Source organism: Anticarsia gemmatalis, chromosome 26 (assembly GCF_050436995.1).
Source record: "Anticarsia gemmatalis isolate Benzon Research Colony breed Stoneville strain chromosome 26, ilAntGemm2 primary, whole genome shotgun sequence".
NCBI classification, from domain to species: domain Eukaryota; kingdom Metazoa; phylum Arthropoda; class Insecta; order Lepidoptera; family Erebidae; genus Anticarsia; species Anticarsia gemmatalis.
In genome coordinates this window covers 897,625-917,825 of record NC_134770.1, presented here as the reverse complement: position 1 = coordinate 917,825, position 20,201 = coordinate 897,625, and the positions used below count along the sequence as shown (strand labels likewise).

At 33.1% G+C, this 20,201-nt stretch overlaps 2 protein-coding genes across 2 annotated transcripts in view; one reads left to right on the top strand and one right to left on the bottom strand.

Moving 5' to 3' along the window:
• Nucleotides 1-254: 254 nt before the first annotated feature.
• Nucleotides 255-9,882, bottom strand: LOC142984203 (uncharacterized). Its single transcript, XM_076131640.1, has 3 exons — nucleotides 9,364-9,882; nucleotides 7,608-8,363; nucleotides 255-2,747 (listed from the first exon to the last, which is right to left on the bottom strand). The coding sequence occupies exons 1-3, from the start codon at nucleotides 9,682-9,684 to the stop codon at nucleotides 1,449-1,451; spliced, it is 2,376 nt and encodes a 791-aa protein (XP_075987755.1). The 5' UTR covers nucleotides 9,685-9,882; the 3' UTR covers nucleotides 255-1,448.
• A 464-nt stretch (nucleotides 9,883-10,346) lies between these two features.
• Ehbp1 (Eps15 homology domain containing protein-binding protein 1) overlaps nucleotides 10,347-20,201 on the top strand; it is a 40,494-nt gene continuing 30,639 nt past the window's right edge. The window contains exon 1 of the mRNA XM_076131548.1: nucleotides 10,347-10,551. The gene's annotated coding sequence lies outside the window, so the exon portion shown is untranslated. The remainder of the gene's footprint in view (nucleotides 10,552-20,201) is intronic.

Sequence of the window (20,201 nt, the reverse complement as noted above, 5' to 3'; positions counted from 1 at the left end):
ATAAATCTTTTCGTTCAAGTATTTTTATCAGTTCTGTAGATTTTCGCTTAGCAACGCATAGGGCGATAAATTTTTATTTAGGCTTATATATTGTAAACCTTCGCGTTACATGTTTATTATATAGTAGGATACGGGAATTAACGCAAATACAGCGTGGTCGCAGGTTGACCGACGCGACGGCTTTTCAATGCGTGTTCGCGTTAGTTCCCGTATCTTATTATAAGTTAGCGTTTTGGAATAAATAAAAACCGAAATACTTTTAAAATCATAATTATTTATTTAACTTAAAGCTATTACAAATTTCATACCTAGACAGGTAATTAGCTATGTAGAATACATATAGACAATCAAAATATGTTTTGAAGTTTTGGCGATACAGTAGTTTCTTATGATAATGCATTTTATTCTTATGGCTATTTTATTCATCTATGGTAAAGTGTGAGTGTTATCAACACTCGATTAGTGGAGGTTATTCATAGTTTAAAATATATAAAAAGGTACAAATCCATACTCAACTGCAGGCAGCAGCGAAAATTGGTTTTCAAACACATGTGGAATCGAAAAGTGACGGTTATTTGTTTCGGGTTCTATTTACATATCTGGGGTGCAAAATAGGATACTGTTTTCGTAACCATTATTATAGGACAATACACTGGGATCGACTTAAAAATAATCGTTGATGCTATATTTCTGCTACCTGCAGTCAAATAAGAAACTGTACTTATGAAGAAATATGTTTTCGCCAATAGACAGCAAAGGCCATACAACACATCATATAGAACATGAAATGCTGTAATTTTGACATATTATACAGTTTGTGCTACATTCACATAAATTTGAAGAATGTATAGTTATCTGAAAACATGTTATTACATTGATTATTGTAGAATCATGACATATTGTACATTTTACACCTATCTTCACAAAATAATAGTATATGCCAGAACGCAATATAAAAATAAATTTACTACATAAAACAAATATGAAAATCAATATATTAAATAATATGTAACAAAGTATACTAAACAACAGTTTTGTTTCTGTAGAGATGTAGTGGTGTTATTAGATAAATGTTATTACGCACTGTCGTGACTTTCGAATGAGAGCGTGTAGAGGCACTTATTTAATCCGTATCACGATTCTCTATAGTTAGAACCATCGAGTATCGAGAGTTTGACATTTAAATTGTACTGCCAAAATAGTTCAGAAGCGGTAATCAGATTGTCATACAAAATTTTTCGATAATTAGCCGGTTGTCGGTAGTCGATAGTGGAAGAGAATCGAGATACTGTTCAAATTTAAACCACGTGCCAAAAAACTTTGTGTGTCATGGCGCGTAGCTGTGACCGGCAACCATTTTACAGCGCGTAATACCAGAAAATAAATCCTATATAACAATTTTGACATTATAATTCTATTCTTTCGTTGCTATAAATTAAAATTCAGTACTAAACAAACCCATGTTCATTATTCACATGATCTTTTAGCCCGTATTTAGTTACAAAAGTAGTCTTACAAATTCTGCAACAGAATCTACCTCCGTGATAAACTTTCATATGTTCCCGTGCCTTGAATGTCGAGTAAAACGCTTGGCCACATATCTGACACGAGAATGGCTTCACCCCAATATGTTTCCTTACATGTATAACTAATTGTTTCCTACATCTCAAAGTCTTATTACAAAATTCACAAGTCTCCTTCGAATACATACTATGCACCTTTTTATGATATTTAAGATTATTTTCCGTGTAAAACTGTCGTTCACACATATCACAACTGTAAGGCTTTATTTGTAAATGCACCTTATTTACGTGTAAAGACAGTTCATTATCGTTCGGACACTCTTTTTCACAGAAACTGCAGGTTTGCAAACGTTTCTGTTGTATAAGTTTTAATTTCGACGCGTGTCGTTGAATGTGGTTGTTGTATTTCCTCTGAGAGACAAATACTTTATCACACAGTTCACATTCTTTACATTTATGATGTTTCTCATGTATTTTTAATTTATCTTCGTTCAAAAACGCTCTACTACAAATATTACAACACGTATAATTCTCCTCTTTCAATAAATGTACCATTTTCGTATGCTCATACAAATGGAATTTCGACTTAAATTCTATATTACATACATTACAATTAACTTTCTTATTAATATGTTTCAAAATATGTCTTTTCAAGAAATAGTCTGAGATAAAATGTTTACTACAGAGCGGACAAGTGAATTTGACCAAATGTTTTTTGACTACCCTCTTTTTGAAAGTGAGGAATTCGCTGCAAATGTCCATAGAGTATTTGTTCTGTATACCATTGACAAGTTTGTTTTTCGTGTATGTTTTAGTTGCGTTTCTTGCTGGGTTGTCTAACATAACGTCTAACTTATTGACAGAGATTGTTGATTTGTCATCTTTCGTCTCAGTATCGTCGCTTTCACTGTCGTCCGATTTAACTCTGAACTCGTCCTCTAAGACATGAACTTTGAGTTTACTCTCATCGATTATGTCATTTTCATCACATATTAACGATTCATCGGCGATTTCGATAGCCGGCATTATAGTCTGTTGTGATATTTGCACAAATATATTCCCTTCAGGTTGCATCTTACTAATATTGTCTAAAGTTACACCGACACACGTGTCTAGTCTTTCTCTCGTGAAAATGAATTGTTGTATGAAAATGTATGATGTTATCGCGTGGTTAAGGCATCTATTGCAAATTTTTGTTCCAATGTAGTTGTTTAAGTTGTTCATCTGCAACAAAAAATGTAAATGTTAAAATAATAAGTTTTAAAAAGCGAGGGTAGTTTGGGTTTAGTGTTGCCAGGTCGGATTTATTTTATGTTTTACAATGGCCAAAAGACGATTGATTAAGTTCTGTCAATATGAAGTTATCACGTCTGCGCACTGATGCATTAGACTTAGTATAATATTATGGAGTGAAATTTATAATTTTTTGACGTAATAATTCCTTTGAAATAAAATTTACTTATAATCGGAATATTTAACGTCTCAGATCAGTTCCACTCGGGCGCGTCGCTAGACCTCTAAAATCAGGACGACTGGCAACACTGTTAGGATGGGATTTAGTGTAGGGTACATGTGAATTTCTGGACTGTGTATCAACAATAAATAAGTGTGTATCAACCTGATGCCTTAACCATGTGCTACTTACCTATCTAAAATACATGGAGATTTTAAACATAACTTTGACTTCTAGATGATAAATGTCTCATGATTTTTAAACAACAGATAGGCCTATATACTTTACTTTTACATACAGTAAAGAGAATCATCAATATAATCCACAATTTTAGTGTGATCATAACATTCGAACTTGCATGGAAAAAATATCTTCGACATATACAACATTAAATATCAATTTAAGAATGAGAATCGAACACAAGTCATTATCCATTTGAAATACTAGGATTGCATCTATTTTCTACCAGACTTTAAAGTCTACAATATTACCTGCATATAGAAATACAATACATAAATACGCTCAGCAATTACCTTATATCTAATTGCCAATCAATGCCTTTGTTTACATAATACGTCTTATTACTATTTAATAAATAACTTAATATCTAATAGGTAAATGTTTTAGTTCCAAGGAGTGTAAATCAAACCTTTAGGTTTAAAATTTAACTCAAAATATCACAATGTTTGAAATATATATTATGCTTTTATGTTTAAAGTAAAATTATAAGAAGTTTTGAAAAATCTTTGGCTGAAAAAAAAATACTTCCATAGTTTCCAAGGATAAAATTCAATTCGAGAATACATTAAAAAATTAGTTTATATAGTTAATACATTAATATCAATAAAAATATAAATGGCGGATCCAGGTTTCAGGTTTTGGCTTAAAAATAATTCATGAAAAATTTAGAATAATAAAATTTTAGTATTTTCACAAATTAAAAAGACTTATCATATAACCTTGGCTGGCACCATTAGGCCCCCACCTACTTCCTGGATCCGCTACTTAGCTTAAAAATTATATTTGAATCACTATCAAAGTGACAAAGATAGTACACAACATACGACGCGGTCGTCACTCGTGACAACGCCAGATTCAGAATTTTTTTTGGAGTCCAGCAAGGCACAATTTTAGAACCACCCGTATTTTTAAAGCAAGATTTTAAATCCTTTAATTTAGCTTATATTCCTGTAATACATTAATCGAAATCTGTGTCTAAAATTGTGCTTTTACAACGGTCCAATTATTCTTAATATATAGTAATTTTTATTATCTAAGGATTACATTTTAACACCTATATGGGGTTCATATAATCTAACATAAATAATCCGGAAAGTGTCAAGTAGTTCATATTTATGAGCACATACCTAAATACTTTTCTTAATAAATATTTATCGACAGTATATTCACTGTAATACAGTAATGGTAATAGAAGGATTCTGCAGATGACAACTGAACGTAGACAGCACGTGCCGGTGTGAGTATAGACTGCAATACTTTTACTTTAAATTACTTCTTTCTCTTCTTTCAAAGATATTTAGATATTTGCTATACCGACAGTAGTTGTCGTATAAAAGTACTTATGCTTGAAGTGAAATAAGACCGCGTCCAGAAGGGGCGCATTCGGTGCGAAAAGATTCCGTATACCGAGGAACCAGGTGCCTACATAAATAATACAACGGGTCCGTATGCTTGGCGCGAGTTCAAAATACTCGCGAGACTCACGCTCCTTGTGGACGGAACGCTCGCGCGAAATACGCGCGAAAGAACCGCGGTGAATTCGCTTCTACTAGACATGGTCTTACGTGGGCGGCAGGAGCAGTCTACCAGGGCCTTCTGCGATCTACAGTTGTCAACAAAATCCATCCAAATCCAAATCTTATATAAAACAATTAGACACATACTAATGACAATAGGCAAGTTAAATTACAGTAATAATTACATTAATTATTTACTTATAAGCTTTCGACGCACTACGCACGGCTCGTTTGAACTTCCTTCCAGGCCTATTGTAGTCAGGAACACAGCCAATGTTAAATTGAACATTGGCCCCAATATTGGGCCTGATATTTGTAGCAGCAATAGTACCTAAATTAAAGTTTACAAGAGGTTTGGGCCAATCCAAACTTTTGTTGCAAATTACTTCAGTTTCTTCGACGTCCATTTGTTCAATACCACTTTTGGAATTTAGGAATGTATTGGATTCTGTCTCCATAGTTTGGTCATTGATGTTGGAAACTTTAGGGTCAATGACTTCTGGGTTTGTTTTTTCAACAATTATAGTTCCTTCAATATTTTGACCAGTTGTAATTGTTGCAAGTTTTTCAGTTTCATTTCTTTCGGTACTTTTCTTAGTGTCTGGTATGCCTTTTTTAAATATATTTTCGTTGTTCCCAAGATTGACTTTCACCGACGACAATACTACTGTTTCACAGCAGTGGCACGACAATCTGTCGCCTTTATTTTCCGTCAAGCAGGCAGCACATTGCCATGTCTTTTTTACTGGACTTACTTTAGTGAATTTATCAGTTTTGTAGTTTTTAAAACTGGTTTTATTGTCATTTTTTGTAGATTTCTGGCAGTAATAGCATTTAGCGTTGTTCGAAAATGCCCAGCAATAATTACAGCCTGTTTTTTTTCCTTTTATAATACTTTTTTTGGTCTCGCATTTGTCGAATATCCAACTATCATTTCTTTTCGTATTGCCATTTTCTGACTTTTCATTACCATTGATATAATTTTTTTCAACAGTAAAAGTTGATTGTGTTGAAATAGACTCAGTGCTTTCTGTATCACATTTTGCCTCTTCCATTCCCAGATATAAAGGATCAGAGAATGTATATTCTGATTGTGTTTTTGGTGCTTTGGTTGGCTGAGTTTCTCCTTTATCACATTTTCGTTTGAGTTCATTAGATGATGTAGGTTCGGCGTTCAAGACCTTATTATTTTTCTCCACTGTAGATACTTTATTAGAATTATGATCAAAGTCACAAATCATTCCATTATTTAGATCTTTGCCTGAAGGTGTTTCAGGAACAGTTTTAGCCCTCTTATTTTTAGGTATTTTACAGTTGCTACTACTAGGCATACTACTATTACCTGAAATATCTTTTCCATAATCAGTGATATCTGTAATTTCAACAATTTTAGTTGTCATTTGTGGTTCATTATCAGTATCTACAACCATATTCCATATGAACACATCTTTCTCAAATGCTGGATCTTCAAACACGAAATGATAGAAATGGTCTGTTTTAAAACGTTTTGTGGAAACGATTATCGGATTTGAGAAGACAAAATTAATTTCTTTCTCTTCAGTGTATGTAGCTGGTTTAATTTTCTTAACATTTTGTTTGTCTTGAGGTAGCTTTCGCTTTGTAATAGTCATTCTTCGAGCCATCGATGGTACGTACAGCTCTTGATATTTGTATGAACTTGGCTAGAAAATGAACCAAATCTTACAGATCGATAAAAATCCTTATATTAAGAGTGCAAAACAGTTTCTATGAAACAGGCAGTCGTGACTTTTAATAATGTGAAATTTGAAGATACTGTAGAATTACCATAGGGATGTCGAGAGGGACATGGAGATGAAATTCTAATCAGACAGAAAATAAAAAACTCTTTTATTTTTTAAATAATCAGAAATTGTAGAAAGAAAGTTGAATCAATGAATACACATTGGAGTAAGTGAGGATTAAGTTAAACAAAAAACTCTGAATTCGTATTTTATTGAAAAAAGTTTCCTTCCCAGATATGTTTTATTAAGTAAGTCATCATCCCTACTGTATTTCTTGTTGCACATTATTGTTATCATCGACTGTCTGTTATCACTTACAATTACAACATCAATAATTTTTTTATAATCTAACTACATATATCCTGCAGAACTATAAACCTTCACATGATGAAATAAAGCTCTTGAATATTATGCCACCGCAAAAGTAGAAACTAAGAAATGCCAGTAAAACTTAATATTTACAAACTCGTAACAGCGAGAATGAGAACAGATTTGGTTTTACTTGGCATTTTGGGGGTATAACCATAGTTCAGGCTTCAGCAGTAAGACATATTTTTATGGTGATCATATAAATATGGGCAGTTAAGTTAACATTTCGAGTCGAATTGCGACTACGGCCAGAGTAACCTACGCCGAAATCAAGGTGGTAGCAATCTAGGTAATTTAACATATAATATTAGATAGACAAATATACACATTACAGCAAATTTTGTAATTATGTGTGTATTGTTTCCAGCCAGTCGCTCACACAGCTGGTAAGGCATCTTACGTACAATCATTTTTAAATCAGGTTAGTATAAAAGTAAATTGATCTTCTTACTACAGGGCACAGGTTTTGTAACAAGAAAAGGGTTAGGGTGGGTTAAATTATATAAGTATAAAAGATATACAATTATTAGAAGGGTAATTTTAAATTCTGTCCTAATATCATCTACAAATGCTTAGATCAATCACAAGGATATAGAAAGGTAAAAAGTAATCCTTCATGAAGCCACGCCAATTGGACGATTTGGTATCGAAATAAATAGATATATAAGTTTACATGCATGGAATAACACAAACAGAACAACAAAACATCAATTCGCAAATGCATAAAAAGTATAATACTTACATTTGGTAATGTAGATGCCAGTAGACTGTACAGGGTTTTATCTCCCATGAGTTCCGGATGGCCACCATGGATGCAGACCATCTTATCCAGTTCCGTCATATTATCCCCCTTGTTGAAACAGACAGCACACAGTTTGTCCATACGTTTCTCTATAATATGTTCCAAGATATTCCTAAATCGATGCTTCTCTATATGCTGAAGATGTTGTATAAAGTCTTCTGTGCTATGTCCACATTCCCTGCACTTGAAACTGTTATCTACACGATGTGCAACTTCATTACCAAGGATGTGGACTTTGTGGTGGTGTCGCCTGAACGTGTTCAACTTTGCGAACGATTTTCCACACAAACGGCAATTGTACCACATGGTTTTTGGATGGGAATTCTCATGGTTCAATAGAGAAGCCATGTTTGGTAGTACTTGCCAGCATTTTTTGCATTCTAGTTCATTTAACGCTGGTTCTTGTGTGACAGATTCAGCACCAACATTGACAATGTTGATTATGGGATCAGCGTAATCCATTACTTTATTGTGTTCAGCAAATATTTTATTGCGATTAGGATTTAGTTTTTGTCTGCCACGTTTTTTAGGTTTATCTATTGGGTCGAGTTTGTTAAGCTTCTCATACATGTCGTCTAGACAGTTTAGTATGGCCCGTTCAGCTCGCTCGCATTGCTGTGCGAAGAGATAAGCACCAAGAGCTCTATCTAAGCATTTAGGACATATCTTGTCAGGTAAGTTTGGATCTGGATGCACCTGAAATGTATAACACATTTTCTTTAGAATAGCATTTGCATATGGCATCCTATTATTCCCATTCTCCTAAAGTAAATTGAGTTTTACATATTGCAAGAAGCAAGAATCCCAAAAATGAAATTGCTGATAGTCTAATAAGAGAATAGAATAGTTACTTTCTTTCTCTTCATTGTGACAGAGTGGACATATGCCTGCTTATTTTAATATTATTGTAGTTTTTTGTATGCTATATCATGAATTTTATTGAATAAGTCATTGGCCTACCATATATTTGAGAGTCTATCGCATATTTAAATAATACAAATGTATTTTTCTGAATGTAAATACTTATTGATGTTAATACTCATAATCATCTACATGTTTGTATAGTTTGCACGCATTTCTCATGGATGTCGAGAAACTAATGAGTTTTACAGTAATGTTGTCACACAATTGCATAAATGCATAATTCAATTTATAGTTACTCTCTGTAAACATTAACAGTTATGTACTATGTATGTGGGTACTACTATGTATATGGGTACACATAGTTATGCGGTGCCAGAATTAAAATCAAATAAGAATTTGAACCTTACATTCAATATTTTGAATGTAAGATTATGCTAGTCATTATTTAACCATGGAGGTTTGTATCACAGAAACTGTCTATTAAAACTGTTATGTTTAGGAGTGTATTGAGTGTGCTCAATACACCAGCACTACTATTCCACACAGCCCTGAGTAGAACCTTATTCCGACAATACAGACTAAGTACAGGACTTGAAGGTCAACCACCTCACGTCCATGCTACAAGTAATCACTTAGAACTTATTTATATCAAAACAGTTAAATGTGGGTAATAACATTGATGGCCATCCATGGAGCCCATAGCTCCTGTGTGGTATTGTAATATGCATGTACTAACAATTTGCTACAAAGAATACACATTAAAGTATTAAACTATTAAGTGGACAGAAAAGGTGCCTTGACTAATAAGAAACACATTTTTATTAAATCATACCTTGAATGGATGGAAACTTGCTACTATATCTCTAATAGTAACTTTATACAAGGTTCCAGCGCCAGCTACTTTCATTATTTGATCCAGGTCGGACAATCCAGGCGATATGTTAAGACAGTACCGACATACTTTATATTTCAACTTTCCTTCAAGTAAAAACTTCACAGCAACTTTCGTTGTCAGAGGTTCAACTATATACTCTTCATCTTTCTTCTTAACATCGTCAGAAGGGACCTCGGACTCAATTACCTTCTTAGCTTTCTTAAAATAAGTCTTCTTAGCGTTTAAAACGCTTAATTCGGGAAAAATATCATCATCCATATTATAGGTTAGGGTACTTCAATTGGCAGAAATTCAGTTTTCACTTATTACATAATACAATCACAGTGTCGATATTAAGTATAACAGCACTTGGTTTAACAATAATCAGATTGAGTTATTTTAAAGCGCCGAAATTGATCAAAATCAAGTAAATTATTTATGTAGGATGACACCGTCAAGCTAGTACAAAAATGGCGGAAAAAGAGGAGCGTCGATTGCGATGCAGGGCGTTTGAAAGACAAATTTTGCGTGATACGGAACGAAGTTCTGAATATTTTTTTGCTTTTATTAATTTCACACAAGCTTTGTTCATATTTACGAGTTACCATTTCCAAGTAAATTATAAATTTAATGTAAGCTGCATAATTTGTTATATCAACAACACCATGTACATTTGTTTGACCTGTGCGGTTGCTGACTTTGCTATAGTTTTACGTATGAAGGAAAGATAACTCAAAGAGACAATGACCCACTTTTAAAAATAAATATGTTATTATTGCATAACTATTACACGTCTTTAATTGTATCTACGTGCATATTGTCCTGATCCTTGTTAAAAGTGAGAACATATTAATATTGTACTACTATTTTTACCCTGCATTTTGTCTGCACTTAATGGAAGAAAATGATCATACAACTCTTGCAACACCAATTTACACAAACGTCAAAAATGGTCAATTTTTTCTGATAGAGCTAATTTTTCCTGAAAAATAATCATTCACAAAAAAACTGGTTTCGTCATCCTGTGAAAAGTAAATCTTGTGTTAAAATTACTGTGTTAGTGCTGAGTGATAAGTTGTGTGGACAGTTATGACCTGTTTTCATTTATCGTAGAAGGCGTCAAGGTATCGACACTTTGCTTACACTGTGAGTATAAAGCTGAGACTTCGCCAAGGCTAGGTGTACTAACTTAATTATTAATTATCTGTTCTTCCGATGATATCACGATGGGTTTTTTAGAGTATATTTGTTTTTTGTGATGTAATATGTAAAAGATTTGAGGGAATAATGGTTTCTTTCAGTTTTGAAAGTTATTTATAGATTGGAGTACGCAATTACAGCTGGGTTTGTTTGTGTAGTGTTTATGGTGGTCATTTAAATTTGGAACACTTGAAGGATTGTACTAAAAGGTTGAAGTGGCATTCAAGTTGAACTTCCTGTTATTTTACAGTGTAAGTTCTTATTTTAAATTGATAAGGATATATATTTATTAATAATAGACAGTGATTTATTTCCGTAAATAATTGTGCGTTGAATATTATTATATAGTATCATATTAACACAAATAAGTACCTACATAATGAATCTATGTGAAAAAAATGTTAATTGTATCTCCAATTTTATACTTCCTGTTGCCTGATTGCAATATTATTAATAACAATGTAGCAATTAATAAATACAATTAACAATAAAATAAACTTTACAGGAAACTCATAACAATAATGACCTTAAATATATTCATAAGTTAAAAAAGTACAAAATAATGAAGTCTTTGTACTGAAAAATCTAAAAAAAAATCTATAAATTATCTTAAAATTATCAATTTTCACATAATATTCCACAATACTTCAGTTAATTAATTAATAATTACAAAAAACTAGATTCTCAATACAATCATAATATTACCAAGAATGCATACTATGAGTAAAATTCTTGCAAAAGTGACTTAGGTAGGTAAGTAGGTGTATCTTCTTTGAAAATGTACAATTCATACAATATATCATTATCAAAATGCTTATCAACAAATCAGATCAACTTTTATCTTATTATGATCTCAACAGAAATTAAAAAATATATATTAGTATATGTACATCTTATCTTTATTGTAGATGGGTAGGTACCTAAGTAATTTGAGTCTTGTCATCCTACTCCAGGGCTAAGAATCTATTTTTATGTACTTACCTATTTTTATAGACATCCATTTTAAAGCCATCATTTTACAGGCTGCTTAAACATCCTAATCTTTATTTGCCTATATACAAGTAAATCATCTAGCTATGTAAGGAAAATATTTAGTCTAATCTGGTAATCTTTTGTCTTTGTCTCGTTAATACCAAATTAATAAAAATCCTTATAGCATAAGGGTATTATAAAGAAAAGTCTACCTTATATTAGGTATAAGGTATGTTTAGGTAGGTAATAGGCATCTGTAGGTATTATAAATAAAGCTTCCTCAGTATGTAATGGTACCTTTAAATGGTTTGTATGCAGATTTCATAGAAATATAATGTTTTAATAATATTTTTTAATCTGATCCTTAGGTTTAGAGATTTCGTCTATTCAAACAAGCAAATAAAAGCTTTGAAACTTTATGGTATTGACTAGCTTATGATGTTATATTGTCACAACTAGAATGTAGAGGTGATTGACCTTAAAAAACATAACAAACACAATAGTGATTAATTCATGTCATAAAATCATTACTCATAATGTGTACTTAGAAATTAGGTACTTTCAATATCTAGTATGTTTATGATTTAGTTATAATTGCAGCTTGACTCAATACATAATTATTTTTTTGATAGAAAATACTTTATATCCTTTTCTGAATTTTGATTATCCAAGTCTATATACAAACCTATCTAATGGGTTCAAAATTATGTACATTTTTATGTAATGAATGTATGAAACTGTGTGATTTACATGAGAGTGTAGCAGAAAAAATCAGATATTTAGGTGCAAGATTACCTAGGTAGTTTGCAATATGATTTTAGATTTCAATGAGTTAGGGGAAAAAGGAAATAAATTCAAAAGTCCTATCCCCAAAATATACATAATATATAATGTTTTGAAAAGGATTTTTATGACACTTCTGATATTAAGAGTGTTGGGGTTTTTACCAAATGATTCAGTGAGAATATTTTCTAAGCATTATTGTGCAACATTTTGTTGCTTTGTAGATTGACTTTTTTCAAAGGATTTTACCTTATTCAATTACTTATTTATTTTCTTATAATATTACTTTTTATAATACCTGACAAAGTAGTGATAGTATTTTTAAGTTATTTAGCTCTCTTATTGCATGTCCTTCTAGCTGATATTTGCTTTAATAAAGTTAGGATCATGATCTAAATTGGAAATTTAAGCATTTTCTAGAAATTAATGCACTATTGCATGTGCAGTTGATGCATTTCATATAAAAAGATAGGTAAAGGTAAAAAGGTATTCTGTCTACCTATGCTTATATTTTAACAGACCCACATGTTTTTTAAAGTTAATAAAAATATGAAAGAAATGCATAAGGTAGATAAATTACAAACAATAGGAATTATATTATTGCCTATCTACTTGGTAACTATTTTATATTATTTACAAAACTGTACTATGTAGTTACATACAGTACATATCTAAGTACCGAATAAGTCATTACAAAATGAAACAGTTATGCTAATTCTATAAATAAATTTATATTTAAGATAAAGCTAGCAAATACATTTAATATGAAATTATCCTTATTACTGTAGTTTAATAAAACATTTGTAATTAATAATAACATAATTTATTTCAATTATTAGTTCTTACACAATCATAGTCTTACTTTTACACATTTACCAATAATTTTCAAAATCAATTTTGGTCTATAGAACTTTAATGATATTATTATACATAATACTACAGAATGTCACTTCTATTATGCCCGAAGGTGTAGGGAAAGAGGTGTAAATACACCCGCGTTTTTTATGCACCTAATACCCAATTAATCACTCTGTTTGTTTGGGACAACCACATGGAAAACCTTTCATTTTCGTTTAATTTTTTGAGTTCGTACCGAAAATACAAACAGACAAATGCTGCAGGGGTCTTTGCTTTTTGATAAAGCTTAACATATTCGAAGTACCAAGCATGTAAATAAATGTTTAACCCATTGCTAAATTCGCCTAGTTCCAATACTATTGTGTATGAAGGCAATGACAGCATAAATAATAATGAGTGCATGATAAAACCTCTTTTGAATTGCAAATGTCATATTAACATTATTATGTATCGTCATTTTATGTTAGCTTATTGACCTTGCGATCTGTGGGTTTAGGTTCGAACCCACGTTCAGTATCTTTTCAATATATTTTTTATTAAAAGAATTGCCTTTGTGTCGCGGGGACTTTTACAAACATACAAACAACGGACACAAAGTACAATCAGACCCAAAACAACTATTTGTGGATGGCACAAATAATTTTGCTGCGTGGTTCGAACCCGCGACCTCCCGACACAATGGTAGTAGCGTGGCGACCTTTACCACTGCGCCACGGAGGTCGACATCACTGTGAGTCTGAGCTCACCTATGTTTGTTAGGTCTAAAAAGTCTTAATTTGGTGACTAGTGTAGGTAAACTTGACCTTTTATTTATTGGAGGTCATATCGTGATATTTGTAAATATTACGAGATCTCACCTGTAAACGCGATGATTCATTTGTGCTTTATTGCTGTTCCTACAAAACATATTTTTGCTAATATCCAAACTGGTCGATTGCATTGATCTAAAGACCTATTTTATACTACTGATCCATTGTTTTCCGCGATCTTGTCTTATATTGTAGAAGTGTAGAAACAATAATACATACAAGTAATATTTCGGCAACGCGCTTTTAAGTTTTTTAATTAATTTCGCTCTTGTCAGACATAGTTATCTATATTACCTATTCAACTAAATCATGAATTAGCAGATTTTATACAATTTATCAACGTGGAACCACCCCACACGATTCAGAATCAGTCAATTTTGATCTTTGCATTTGCAAATACATGATTCAAATCATTCATTTTCATCTTCTTTGCAAATAACATAACTCAAGCATTTATAGGGTGAAACACACGTAACCGCGTCAAAACGGAAGCATTACCATTCATTTCGCACGTGGGCCAACGACCGGTCGCATAATTAACGTACGGGTCGCTCTGTGACCTTAATAATGATAATTATTTGTTTATTTACTGTTAATTTTTATCTTCCGGTCCAGTTTTATGAGATACTAGCTGACCCGCGCAACTTCGCTTGCGTCCAATAAGAGAGAATGGGTGAAATTTTTCCCCGTTTTTGTAACATTTTTTACTGGTACCTGCTCTGGTCCTTTTGGTCGTAGACCAAAAGTGTGATGATATATAGCCTATGTCCTTTCTCGGGTATCAAAGTATCTCTATACCAAATTTCATGCAAATTGGTTCAGTAGTTTAGGCGTGATTGAGTAGCAGACAGACAGACAGAGTTACTTTCGCATTTATAATATTAGTATGGATGAGTTGAGGGTTTTGCAGCAATCAAAATTAGGTACTACATTTTTTAGAAAACTAGCTTCTGCCCGTATTTATGTCTGTGACCGTATAAAAAAGGTCTTCATTTGAAAATTCCGTGCTTCGGAGAGCACGTAAGAGGTCTTGGTTGTTATCAATTAAGATAACAGTCGTTAAGCCATGTGAAAGGCCTTCAAAGGGGCTAGAACAATTTTGACACTGGGTTAACCGCTAACCATAGGTTAATCCTATATAAATATGGAAGAGTATACTAGGTAATAAACTATCTGTGTATCAAATATCATCACAATCAATTGAGTGATTTTGCTTGAAGGAGTCTTTCAATGAGCTACCTAATTCGTGAGTAACTTAAAATCCCAGGACGTCATTGGGAAATTACGGACACATTGAACGCTAGAAATCAGTAACATGATTAACTAAGCATCGTATCGAATGAGATCACGAGATAAAATAGCAAAGAAGACAAGTTGGCAGATGCGTTAGGGGTCTTCAAACTCTCTTAATTTTGGGTCTGAAGACAACAGCATGGTTCTTTACGCGAAGCTCGAATTAAGACTAAAGTATTTTGTGTAAAAACCTTCATAAATACATACAATCTAGTATTTTTAGGGTAAAGATAGAACACTGCTTGCTACGATCCCTACAAATTTATTTTGCTTCACTTGCATTCATACTTCATACATCTTGCTATACAAGACCGCCGGTTACGAGTACTACGCACCGGACCTTATGTCATAGTATCATCATCATTTTATATATCCCCTTTCAAACACCAAAGGCCTCCCTAAAAAAACATGGCGACGAAACCTTTTAAATGTTAAATAAAAACATTATCACAGCAATCTTATCTTGATAGTTCAATAGTCGTCGTTAAATGGGTACTAATCGTGGGGTCGTGGGTTCGTGACCCATTTCGTGTGCGTCGGGTCACAAGTGACAGTATGCGTATGCTTTGTCCCTTTCACTCGTGCTGCACTGTTTACTCTTGTCAGAATATATTAGGATACGAGTATTATTTTGGGCTTCGTTTCCGAGTAAGTAAGGTTGAATGCGTTTTTTAATTTAATACAGTTGTTTTAGTAGCAATCTTTATGAGAGTTAGCTTGTGAGGTTTTTAAACAGGCCTTGAAAAAATGCAGCCTTAAACTTGGCCAGAGTGGTGAACTTATTTCTAATCCTATCGCTACGGCAGATCTATTTCGTAGTGGTATTTCGTAGTTATCAGTTTAGTAGTGGTACAGTTAATTGTTTTACTCATCTCAAGAAAAATACGAAATATGTGATAACGTATTTATTAATAAGGAAAAGTTGCCCTCAATGATTTTAATGAATCAGCATTGATTAATAATCCACCCGGATGTCGATCTCCGCATCCTTAAAAGAAGAGAACGGCTTACCACATTCCTACTATGAAATTTGCCATAAATAGACAACTAGCATAACTAATAATCCATGTATGTTTTAACCAAGTATATTAGTAAAGCTTGCTATACACATATTCGCTTCGGCAATATTTATCTGTCAACAAAACCGACTTGACTCTCTTGTTCGGCTTGTGCCGATCGGGCTCTTCTACACTACTACGACTAGGTCTATTAATGGCGAAGCGAATAAATTAAAATTAAATTTGAAAGCACCTACTTCGTCACCATAAACAAATGCAATAAAGATAGTCTAGACTTTCTATTTCATCTCGGTCACAACTCATTGAGACGGCAGACTAACACGACTGGTGAGTCTACTTAAAGGTCAGACGCAAAAATGACAGCTTTACGTCCTTGCCAAGGCACTGATGTCTTTATGGCACATATTTTATTAAACCCATGACTGTCCCAATGCTGGGCAAGGGTCCCCTCCCGAAAAACGGAGGGGTTAGCCCTTAAGCTCACTACGCTAGCCAAATGCGGGTTGGGGACTGCATACCCTCAAGAAATGTGTTAAGGAATTTGCCTATATGGCACATACTTAGTTAAAATACAGTTATAATATTTAATGTATTCTCTTAAGAAAACTACCAATTTAAACTTATTTTAGTCCATATAAGGTTTGTTCTTCCGAAAGCACGTCAGTGGATACCATATGGCCTATAGCCATGGCTCTCTCAAACAATACTAGACTACCACGTGTGATAACTATACGGAGGAATTCAACACCTACATGCATCAAAAACTTGATGATCTCACTTCATTAGTCAGATGTAAAAATAAACCTTATGTCATTAGCAATAAGGACTTGTGAATCATTGGAACTAATACTTTTTTCAATGTTATTGTAAATTGAACTTTAGGTATCACTACTTTTTTTTTAAGACAACTTCCTCAATAAGCTTTGCTGTTGTGTCGCGGGCACTTTTACAAACATACAAACAACAGACTCAAAGTGCAACCAAACCCGAAAAAACTATTTTTGTGTGGAATTCGAACCCACGGCCTCCCGTCGCAATGGTAGTGACGTGGCGACCACCCTCACCACTTCGCTACGGAGGTAGGCAGACTTAAATGACCTATATTAGTATACTTTAGTCAGTCATCCTTTATCAGTATAGCTTTTACCCGCGACTTCGTCCGCCACCTGAATTGTCCCACGGGAATGCGTCATTTTCCCGGGGTAAAAAGTACCCTATGTCCTTTCTCGGGTATCAAAATATCTCCATACCAAATTTCATGCCAATTGGTTCAGTAGTTTAGGCGTGATTGAATAACAGACAGACAGAGTTACTTTCGCATTTCATTTCGATAAAGGTAGTCCAAAACAAAGAAAACTGTTCCCTTTGTTTAAACATACATCTATGTTTAATATCCAATAAATAATAATTTATATAAATAGTAGGCACAGTAAATTACAATTTATCACATTAATAATGTTTACTACTTATTTATTAAAACCAATATATTATTACTATATTTTTTATCACAATATCTATGTAATGACGTGAGTGCTATATCATTATGTTAATAAGGAATATATAGTGTTTTTGTTTCATCCGCGTTCATACATCTTGTCATACATGTTTTTGTGTGGATGAACTTTGTAGCCGTTATTTGTATGTTTTACGTAATTAATAATGGTAAAGGAATAAAGTTAACCCATTACTGCCCCACTGCTGGGCAAAGGTCTTTTTCTAGAATAAAAGTGAATCTAGGCTTCGTCTCTCGTACTGGCCAAGTGCGCATTTGTGTATTTGTATCCCTTCAAAAACTGTGTTAAAGGAATCTCAGGCATGCAAGGATCCATCACTATATTTCGTTGCATTAAAACAAATCCTTTTGATTATAAATCGCGCAACTTCGCTTGCGTCACATAAGAGAGAATGGGTCAAAATTTTACCCGTTTTTGTAACATTTTTCACTGGTACTTTGCTCCTATTGTTAGTAGCGTAATGATATATAGCCTATAACCTTCCTCGATAAATGGGCTATCTAACACTGAAAGAATTATTCAAATCGGACCAGTAGTTCCTGAGATTAGCGCGTTCAAACAAACAAACAAACAAACTCTTCAGCTTTATAATATTATAAGTATAAGTATATAAGTATAGATATTAGTATAAATAATGTTCAGTAGTTAGTGCCTGAATGAGTAACAAATGTTCTTCCATCTTTATCAGATCGTAAGTATATTTTATTAGAACCATTACTTCTATTAAAGCAATAGGTACAAAAAATGCGTAAATAGAAGTAGACTTTCGTTACCCATTGCTATTGTTTTATCCTTCCAGTAAATGAACTGAAAGAATGTTGAATAAAAACATAATTGCCTTTTTTGCGTAGTTATAAACCTCATGTCTGTTGTTTGATACATGAGATCACTAATTATTTGTTAAGAGTCTGTACGTTTTACACAGAAAGTGAGCCCTAAAAACTCGGTTTTAAAAGACGGACAAACTTTTTACACCTAATATTTTCTTCTGATTGATTTTTATTTTGATTTAACTGGCAGGCTAATGCTGTCTATTTTCGTCTCTTAAAACGGGTTCAGCTTGAGTTGCAGCTCACCTAACACTTCAAGCTATGGTCTGGATTCGCCACTAACCAGTGCAATCGTTACAGTAAACAAATCTATCGGTTAAACTGATTTTAATCGTGAAAATAGCTGTAAATCGGATTTTCAGTGAGTTTTCCCCAACGGATAAAGGATAATACAGTATTTCACTATGAGTCATTGCCTCATCAGTAGTTATATTGTAGTCAGTAATCGGACAGTTATTTATGTGATACAAATTAAGTAGGCTATCCAACGGTATATCATTTCTACCATCAGCAGCATCCATAAAATGTATATTTTTTTCAAGCCTTGTCCCTGTATGATTTGAGACATTATGAGATGAAAACAATGTTAACATCATGTAAGTCTAGTCACTAGTATATTTTAGGATATAGTCCTTAAAAAAAGGCACAATTTAACACGGTATCTGAAGGATTTTCTTTGCGATATAAATTGCTCTGCTTAGTTAGGTATGTTACGTATGTCAGTGACACATTTAGGTATTCGTTGTTTTAATAAAGTCAAAAGTAATAAGTTAAAGAGTGAAACGAGAAAATGATTTTAGGAAATCCAGTAAATTTTAAATGGTACAAACTAAAAATAGATTGTTCAGTCATAGATTGAAAATTTTATATTCCTATTTATGTCCATTTATCTTTTGTACGACTAAATTGGATATGACAATCTAACGAAATGCAATAAACTGATTTAGTATTCAGTAGTTTTGCGTGATAAACTGAAATACAGATAGACATTCTTAAAGTAATTTCTAGACTTTAGACAGACTTCGATTAATAACCTTCGAACATGGAATTTAGTTCTTCATAATGTTCTGGAAAGTTCTAACAATCAATTACGTGGGGTTTGTCTATTACCTAGGGTTCATGACTTTTCTGCTGTATTAGCCTTTTTTCTAATCAGTTCTAGTAATAGTCTCGCCCTCTATTACATGGGATTAACATTTTTAATGGAGAAATGTGGGTGTATTTTATACACTACTTCCTAAACTTTCTGGTATATCAGGCGTAGTAATATGTATGTACATAATATGTAGCTTAGTTGCGTGTCCCGCTTTTGAGCAAATACCTCTGCTTTGGATGTCCATGTCCAGATTGTCCAGTCTCCTCTCGCTCGTAGGCCATCCATCTAGAAATGCGTCCAAGTCTTTATGATATACCTTCATTGGAAAAGGCCCAGAGCACGATTGGGGTATACTATAACGTACCGATAAATATCTTGCTATCTTTATCATTTTAATACGAAATGTAGCGATGGAATATTTT

Excerpts from the sequence above, each read along its gene's own strand:
- LOC142984203 (XM_076131640.1), bottom strand. The coding sequence starts at position 9,684 with ATGGATGATGATATTTTTCCCGAATTAAGCGTTTTAAACGCTAAGAAG. Across the intron at positions 8,364-9,363 it reads CAAGTTTCCATCCATTCAAG|GTGCATCCAGATCCAAACTT; the intron begins GTATGATTTAAT and ends TATACATTTCAG. Across the intron at positions 2,748-7,607 it reads TGGCATCTACATTACCAAAT|ATGAACAACTTAAACAACTA; the intron begins GTAAGTATTATA and ends TTTTTGTTGCAG.